The sequence below is a fragment of the Lipotes vexillifer genome, unplaced genomic scaffold, assembly GCF_000442215.2.
Source record: "Lipotes vexillifer unplaced genomic scaffold, Lipotes_vexillifer_v1.1 scaffold54, whole genome shotgun sequence".
NCBI lineage: Eukaryota > Metazoa > Chordata > Mammalia > Artiodactyla > Lipotidae > Lipotes > Lipotes vexillifer.
The window spans coordinates 661,741-671,243 of record NW_006789324.1 but is presented as its reverse complement, the minus strand read 5'-3'; the positions used below and the strand labels follow the sequence as shown (position 1 = coordinate 671,243).

General features: G+C 43.7%; 1 protein-coding gene across 1 annotated transcript in view; it reads left to right on the top strand.

Moving 5' to 3' along the window:
- The window catches only part of C8B (complement C8 beta chain), a 42,267-nt gene that overhangs the window by 22,923 nt on the left and 9,841 nt on the right, over positions 1-9,503 (top strand). Inside the window, exons 8-9 of the mRNA XM_007462565.1 lie at positions 2,080-2,208; positions 4,504-4,667. Of these exons, the coding sequence (XP_007462627.1) occupies positions 2,080-2,208; positions 4,504-4,667 (293 nt within the window). The remainder of the gene's footprint in view (positions 1-2,079; positions 2,209-4,503; positions 4,668-9,503) is intronic.

Below are 9,503 nucleotides of genomic sequence, written 5' to 3'. Positions count from 1 at the left end.
TTTTTTTTTTTTTTTTTTTTGCGGTACGTGGGCCTCTCACTGCTGTGGCCTCTCCCGTCGCGGAGCCCAGGCTCAGCGGCCATGGCTCACGGGCCCAGCCGCTCCGCGGCATGTGGGATCTGCCCGGACCGGGGCACGAACCCGTGTCCCCCGCATCGGCAGGCGGACTCTCAACCACTGCGCCACCAGGGAAGCCCCCCTCGTCGTTTTTTGAATTGGTTGATGTTGGTCCTCCTTTGCCAGCCCTCTCTCTGGGCAGTCCTCTTTTCTACATAACTCCCTCTAGACAATAGCATCTAATCTCCTGGCTTTAAATGCCTTGAACATACAGATTATTCAAAATGCATATGTCTATCCTGAATCTCTTCTGTGCACCCAAGAGCTCATGTGGAAATGTCTCTGAGATATCTTCATCTGAATGTCTAACGACCATCAGAAACTTAACATGCCCCCAAAGAGAACTTTTGCATATGTTTCTTTGCAGTCATCCGCATCTCAAAACGGTTCCACCATTCAGTCAGTGGCTCAAGGCAAAAACCTAGGCGTCAACCTTGATTATTTTTCTTTCTTCCCGATCTATTAGTAAGTCCCATCAGCTCTACCCCCCAAATTATCTTCTCTTTCTATCTTGACTGTTACCACCTTATGCTCACGCCAAGACCAGTGTTTCTGGAAATTTAATATGAATGTGAATTATCTGTAAATCTTGTAGGAGGTAGATTCTCATTCAGTAAGTTTGAGCTGAGACCCAAGACTCTGCATTTCTAACCAGCTTTGAGATGATATCAGTGCCGTTGGTCCCTAGACCACGCTTTGAGCAGCAATGTTCCAGATTATTATCAGAGCCTCCAAACTAATACTCAGCTCCCATTCCCTTTCTACAATCCATTCTCCGTGCAGATATTATAGGTCTTCCCACTTGCAATCAACTTCACGTCCAAGGTATGACTTCCTCCTCGCAATCCAGTATTCTTTCCTCCAACGTTTGTCAGGTTAAGTGACCTGCCCTAGGTCACACAGTTTACAGTGGCAGCGCCAGGGCTTGGTTACAGGTCCAGTGTACTTGCAAGAGGACACATGGTGTACAAGGTAAATCTAGATCAGTGTGGCCTCAGTCTTGCCAAGGTCAAGGGTACTGTCCTCCATACCAGAGGTTTCAAAAGCACTTTTCATAGTTCCTCAGATTGCTTCCTACAGAAAGGTTCTATGATCAACTTGGATAAACATATAATAGATCCCACTTTTAGAGTTTCACAGGTGTGCTGAAATCAAGTGACCACTCCACCTCTTTTGATACAACATTTGTCACACTGGCTTGACTGCAAAAGCCCGGTTTCTTGTCATTCTTACTGTTACAAGAATTATAAGAGATATCATCATGGAATTCATGTTTCAAGGAACATGTTTTGGGGAAAACTGATCTACACCAACATTTCTAGACAACCCCAGGTGCCAAAGCTGTTCTCTCCTTTCCCTGACCTCACAGTGCTACAGAAAGGTGTTTACAAGTCATACCAAAGACTTCAGCAAGCCCAGGATAGGAAGATGGCTTGGGGAGAATTAGAAAGGAACAGATGGGCAATGGTCCAAGAATGGAGAAGAAATAAGGGAAATCAGCTCCGTTTCTTAGCCAGGCACTATACCCGACACTTCGTAAGCATTAACTCAACTAATCAATTAAGAAATTCTTTCTACTATATCAAAGAGTAGAGTGGGAAGGGTCAGGGGGAGGGGGACAGCATGCAGCAGCCTCTACTCACTGGATTAATCCCTAGAGATTTGATAAGGAGCCACATTTTTAGAAAGTGACTCTGAGCATATCCTGTCTTTGGAGAGCAGCAAAAACCCTCAGAGTCTTTGAAGAGGCTGAAAGGGGAAGTCGATGCTGATCTCTAATGAGGTCTCTACCCTGGTGCTAGGAGCTGCCTGCATTTCTTGCCATCAGGCTGGCCACCCATTAATTTACACCTGAGTCCCTGTGGGCCTCCAGGAAGGGTTAGGCCTCTGGAATCAATCACAGGAAAACGCACAGGACAAATTACCTTCTAGGTCATGAGCCTCTTTTCTTGCTTCCTTCAGATTATTCTCTTGAGGATGTCCAGGCCTGTGCCAAAAATGAGTTTAAAATTGGTGCTGCCATAGAAGAGGTCTACATCAAGCTGGGTGTGTCGGTTGGCAAGTGCAAAGGCATTCTCAATGAGATAAAAGGTGAGTAGCAAGGGCATGTGACTTCTCTGCTTATCATCCTTCCCTCTCTAGAACCCCAGACCCAGTCGCTCTTTAAGCTAAAGACTGGGTGTTCCAAGGCATTTCAATTAAAATAATAATTCATTCAATAAAAATCTACCTAGCGCCTACTATGTGTTGGGTATACAGAAATGAATGAGATGGTCTTCCTGTCCTCATGGTACTCACATGAAGTAGGCAAACAAAGAAGCAAGGACAAGGCAGTGATAAGCACCAAACCTGGTCTGGAGCATCAGGAGAGGCTTCCTAGGGCAGGGATCCTTTGAATTGCAACTTGAGGTTGTTTTCAGGCAAGAAAAACATCTAACAATGAAAATTTTCTCTGGGGGCCAGGAGTTGGCCTGGCTAGAGAAAGGATGCTCTAGGCTGGAGGGGTAGGAGCCAGGTGGAGGCAGTGGGGGAGGCAGCTAGTGAGGCAGCTAGTCCTTACCTGAAACAATGGGGGAGATGGAAACTAGACGGACAGGCTAAGCCACAAATCATGGAGCAGAGTCCACATGGCGGGTTAGACCAGGAGGTGAGTGCTGAAGCCAGTGTGTAGAACCAGGTGTCTGGGAGCAGAGAATTTGGAGGCCACACAAGGGAGCTGGGAATCGACACAGCGAGTGGAGTAGGAGAGAGAGGCTGGTCAGCAGAGCTCCAATCCTGGCCCCTTCTGCACGCCGAGCAGCTCTTCTTCACCTGCTCTGTTTACTAAGCTTATCCCTGTATATGTGATCATATGTGAAGAAAGAGTTCCACAGCCAAGGCAAAACAAAATGAAACAACAACGAAATGAACTGCAGGTCTAGAACAGTTTCTTGTGACTGGTACATGGTGGATACTGTTGTTTATTTTGGTGGGGCTGGGTTGGAGCACGCATCTTACATAGGGAGGCACGCAGAAAACATAGGTGCTCTTTAAAGAAAACTTGTAAAGTAACCCCCCCCGCCCATCCAAGTTACTAGATAGAGCACTGCCCAGCACCCCAAGACCCTTGGCAATTACAGCCCCTCCCTCCCTTTGGAGAGAACACCGTCCTGACTTCCGTGTTAAACACCTCCTTCCTTTCACGATAGTTTTACCACTTACATGTATTGCTAACCAATATGGCTTAGAGCTGCTTGTTTTTGAACTTTATGTGAATGGAATGCAATCTTTTCAGTTCTTTTTTTTTTTTTTCATTCAACACCATGTTTTTATATATAACTATAGTTCATTTCCACTGCTGCATAGTATTTCATTGTATGAATGTAACACTTTGTTCATCCTGTTGTTAAATTGGGGCTATTTCCTGTGCCAAGCAATTATAATCAATGCTGCTGTGAACATTCTCACACAGTCATCTGGTGCACATGTGCGAGGCATTCTCCAGGGAATATACCCAGGAGTGAAATTGTTCGGTTGTAGATTATGTACCTCTTCTAGACTAGGTAATGCCGAGTTCTTCTGAAATGGTTATATATCAATTTACAGTCCGACCAGTAGTATACAAGACCCCCTTTTTATGATGCTCAGGTGTTGCAAACTCAGAGTGGAATGGAATAGTCACTTTCCACAAGTTCCTTTGGCATTGGACATATGGAAAAATTAGAATAGGAATGACTCACTGATAGGATTGGGGACTTTCTGGCAAACTCCATGAGAAGTCAAAATAATAATGGTAGACACTGTTTAGTGAGTATCTATTACATCCCGTGCTCACCCTTTACAAATTTTCCCACCTTTGTCATCTGAGACAAAGAAATGATTTCACTTAGAGCTTGCACAGGGTTATGTGGGCAAATTCCTTCGCCCTAGTGCCTAAGATTTCTTATCTGCAAAGTAAGGATTATATAGTTCCTATTTCATAGTGAAGATTGGTTGAGTTAATACATGTACAACGTTAGATTAGTGAATGACATGTAAATGATTAATAATCTGTCTCTCTACCTACCAACCTATTTACCTATGATCTATTAATCTATCCCTATGTATGTATGTATCTATCTATCAGCTATCTGTCTTCCATAGGCTCATTTAGCAACTGGCACTTACAGATGCTAAAAATAAATGTCCCTTTCTTGTCCTGTCCCCAGCTTGTGTCATATATGATTGAACTGCCCTTTTGCCCCTTGCACTGTGACTCCCTTGCTGGCAGGGAGGCATACTGTCCACCTACATCTCCTAGGCAAGCTCCATAAATATTATGGTAACGAGGTTGTCAGTTAGGTTGCAGTAAATTCCAGGGTGTGAAAATGGATCCCCTGACATGCCAGGTCTCCATGTCCATTCCAGACAGAAACAAGAGAAACACCATGGTGAATGACTTGGTTGTCCTTGTGCGAGGAGGGGCAAGTGAGTACATCACTGCCCTGGCATACAATGAGCTGCCGACAGCAGAACTGATGCAGGAATGGGGAGAGGCGGTGCAGTACAACCCGGACATCGTCAAAATTAAGGTACATGCAACTGCCCTACCCATCCTTCTCTCTGTTCAGAAAACAGCTTCTGAAGGATTGCTCGGAGCCAGGGTATGGAATACAGAGCTCAATAAGACCCAAGCCCTAATCTTGAGGCACATACATTATACTGGAAAATATACCTGGAGTGAACCAATTGTAATACAATGCTCAACACCAGCTAGAGAACGCTGACTCCCTCTCACTTGGGCCCCCAAGTTGCTAAAGGAAATTAACCATCAGCTTCTAATTCCAGCATTCTTAAATCAAGATTGTTTCCATTTCATCTGGGGATCACTCATTCAGTTATTTGTTCATTTAAACATTCATTCGCGCAACCAACAAATCGTAGCTAAGTTCCTGTGCTGTGATAGGAACTAAGGCACTGGAGGAAAACAGAGGAGGGTGCAAGGATGAAAAATACAGTCTGTGCTGAACAGTAAGATGCTTGCATGCATTATTATCTTACAGGACAGCATAATACATCGTGGTAATCACTAACATGCTTTGGGCACCTACTATGTTCATGATACTCTGCCAAGGACTTTAGGAATGTTATTTCATCTAATTCTCATGAGTCTGCAAATTAAGTATGCTTAATTTTGTGGCTGATAAAAATCAAGGTCACAGAGGTTGCATCCATCTGTGACTGCTCAAGAGTGTCTATTAGGTCCAGACCTGAGAATTTTACCTCTTCTCTCCCCTCCTGTGGGTTTGGTAAATAGAAGATAATGATCCCAACCACCTGTCACCCAAACAACAGCAGTTTTGCAGCCTTAAACTAAAAAGACATTTGCTAGAACAGGACTGTCACACAAATCAGCAGTGGTAGGTCCTTGCCTGTGGGGACTTCAGCGTGGTGTCCATGTCACATCTTACACTGTCCTCTTCTTGCCATTGTCTGTACAGTTATTGATGGTCTAACATCCACCCTCCCAGAGATTTACTCTTGCAGCCAAGGAGAGGAGTTAAGAGGCTGGAGCTCTGATGAGGGGCTCTGCAGTTACCAACCCTGGCAGTTTTCCAATGTCTTTATTTATATGTCAAATGCACAGCTTCTGCAGAACAAGAAGGCTGCCAGTCATTCCTTTCCTCTGCCACTTATTCAGTAGTGACACTTAGGGTACAGTTGCTGGCAAGCATCGGGAAGGATAAAGTCAGCCATAGCTTGCAGGCAGCTCCAGAGAAATCTGGGATTGGCTGATGGCACTGTGACACTGGTTGGTATCACAGACGGGCATGGGAGAGAACAGAGTTCATGAGAAAATAGATCCCTGGTCTTTGCTTTTTACTTATATCTTACCTGAATCTTTTTTTAAACTTACAGTTAATGGATTGCCCTGGTTACCTATCTAAATAGGTTGGAAGTACCAGCCTGGGCATTGGGAATGTTGAGTGTCCAGCAGCATGTGCTATGATATGGGATGTGTGTTTTGTGTGTACGTGTGTGTGTATGTGTGGGTGTGTGAGAGAGAGAGAGAGGGAGGTAGGGAGGGAGTGAGGGAGGGAGAGGGAGCGAGAGAGAGCACACACATGTTAGCGTGCTAAGCATCTCAGACAGACCTGCCATCATTCTCAGAGATATATAGCACTTTACTAAAGGCACAGAGAGGCTTCCCAGCATGTATGTGATGCCCTGGAAAGTATCACATCCACTATCAGTGTAGTGTTGTGAAGGGCTGTGGAGGCTGAAAGGGGAAAGAGATTAGAGAATGAGAGATGTTTCCAGCGGTGGAGGAGGTGAATTTGTTGAAGGTTTTATGCACCTCTTCTGTACATCCCTAACCTGAGTTGGAAACATCTGTTGTGGGCATGGACTCTTTCTGGCAAGAGAAAACTGCATATGACTTCACATTATCTCAAAATAATTCTCGGCAGAGTGAGCTTACCAGGTAGTTGGAGCAGCAGTTGCCTTCCAGGAGGGCAGAGACCACTCGATAAGGAATTCCTAGACACAGAGTGTTGGCCAAGGCTTGTGTATGTAAACGAGTCTTGAAGATCAAGATCTGAAAACACAGTTCCTATAGGAGCTGGGTAGGCAGAAAGGGAGACCACAGAAGAGCCCATTCACAGTGTTTAGTGGTGAACTTTGGTTACAGAGAGATGGCTCTTTGTTCAAAGAAGAGGTGGAGAAAGCAATGGACATATATAAAGAGGACTTTGAACACAAAAGATTGAAATTACATTCAAGATAAAGAAGACGAGGGACTTCCCTGGTGGCGCAGTGGTTAAGAATCCGCCTGCCAATGCAGGGGACATGGGTTCGATTCCCTGGTCCGGGAAGATCCCACATGCCGCGGAGCAACTAGTCCAATGCGCCACAACTACTGAGCCTGCGCTCTAGAGCCTGTGAGCCACAACTACTGAGCCCGTGTGCCACAACTACTGAAGCCTGCGTGTCTAAAGCCCATGCTCCACAACAAGAGAAGCCACCACAGTGAGAAGCCCACGCACCGCAACAAAGAGTAGCCCCTGCTCAACGCAACTAGAGAAAGCCTGCGCACAGCATTGAAGACCCAACACAACCAAAAATAAATAAATAAAATAAAAACTTTTCCTTAATTTTAAAAAGATAAAGACAAGCATACATCTAAAAATAGAAGTAAATTTTAGAATATATTTGCTCTGTGGTTATAATAAAATTAAGGAAAATAAGGAATTGATGAAATAAAAAATAGAAGCTGAGATGTGTAGACACTACTCAGATGAAAGGGGAAATGGCTGAATGTAGGAAGCCAAAAGCACAGTAGTAGAATCAAAAACGACATTGGAAACTATAAAGAACAGAATTGACGCTGCAGAAAATTGAGTCAGTGATGTAGACGGTGCTATAAAAATGTTCCTGTAATGCAGAAGCAAAAGACAAAGAGATTACAACAATGATATAAAAGAAATACGATGGACAGAGGGTACAGAAGTGGAAATCTGAAAACCAAAGACTTCTTCCTGAGAAAGATCCAGGATTAAATGTGAAGACGCATTAATCAAGCACATAACAAGGGAAACTTCCCTGAGCTGATAATGCAAAATGAACAGCTCATTGAAAAGGAGGTAAAGGTACTGAAGGTAAAACAATACTGAGACACACTGTGGTGAAATTTTTGACTTTGAGGAACAAATAGATCCTACAAAAATAAAAGTCGCACTGGTCTTAGAATTCTTCGCAGTGCTAAATGCCTAAAGATTATGGAGTGACAGCCACAAGATCTTGAAGGAAAAAGCTTGTGGCCCAGTGAAATGGTCATTAAGGGATGAAAAAGTCCCCAAGACATTCTGAGATATTAGAGTCACATAGAGGATTGCCAGATTTAGCACTCGAAAATGCAGGATGTCCAGTTGATTCTGAACTTCAGACAGATAAGGAATATTTTTTTTAGGATAAGCATCTTTCAGATATTTCATGGGATATATACTAAAAAATTAATTGTTGTTTATCTGAAATTCCATTTTAACTGGGCGTTCTGTATTTGACTGGCAACCCTAGTCACAAAGCCTACCGTCCATGTACATTTCTATAGTGGTCGAGGTGCTAGGTTGTGGTCTGGGATTCAGGCTGATGGAGAAGCCATGCTAAGGAGCTTGGCATGGTTAAGCATAGGAGGGAAAATAGAGTAGTGAGTGATTCATCTAGAGGTCAGGAGAGCCTAGGTTATGCAGCAGTGAAACACCCCCAAATCTCAATGACTTAGTTCAACAGAAGTTTATTGCTCAATCACACATCATGTCCAAAGTGTATTGGTGAGGGACCTTTTCTGAATGTCTCTCAGGGATCCAGGTGCTGGAGGCTTTATCTTGTCCTGTGCTCCCAAGAGCACCAGAGCAGTGGTGAGGGAATGGGAAAAGTCACCACACTCCGCTCCCAAAGCTTCAACCTGGAAGGGGCGTTCCCTCTGCTCACCTTTCACTGCTCAGAAAAAGTCTCATTGCGAAACTGCCCTTAAGGATGGTTCAGGGAAAAACAGCCCTGCCAAGTGCCCAGAAGGAAAAGAAGCTGATATATTTGGTAAACAGTGATAATGACCATCACACCTTACTAAAGCAACTTATTTAAAGATTCCCTAAAAGCAAATTACTCTGATTAAGAGAAAGTTTTGTGTTTTTCTTTAACTTTTTATTTTATATTGGAGTATAGTTGATTAACAATGTTGTATTAGTTTCAGGTGTACAGCAGAGTGATTCAGTTATAATGCAGATGCTTTGGTAGCATGACCTGGTAAGATAATGTCAGAGTTAGACTGCCAGATCTCACTGGAAAAAATAAATTCTGAATTCTAAATAAGGAAACCCATAAGTGTAATTAAATGGAAATAACACAACAACAAAAGAATTTTGCCACACATGAAATCTTTCATGTGTAAGGAATGATACAATTTATAAGAAACATATCTTAAAGGAAATAGATGACTCTCAGAAGAACTCAGATGATCAATATGCAAAATTTTAACTTCTCTAGGAAAAGGAAAATTAAAGTAAAAATACAGTATTCTTTTTTTTTTTTAATTTTTAAAAATTTATTTATTCATTTGGCTGCGTTTGGGTCTTCATTGCTGCGCGCGGGCTTTCTCTAGTTGTGGCGAGCAGGGGCTACTCTTGGTTGCAGTGCACGGGCTTCTCATTGCGGTGGCTTCTCTTGTTGTGGAGCATGGGCTCTAGGCACACGGGCTTCAGTAATTATGGTACACGGGCTCAGTAGTTGTGGCTCGTGGGCTCTAGAGCACAGGCTCAATAGTTGTGGTGCACAGGCTTAGCTGCTCCGCAGCACATGGGACCTTCCTGGACCAGGGCTCGAACCCGTGTCCCCTGCATTGGCAGGCGGATTCTTTTTTTTTTTTTTTT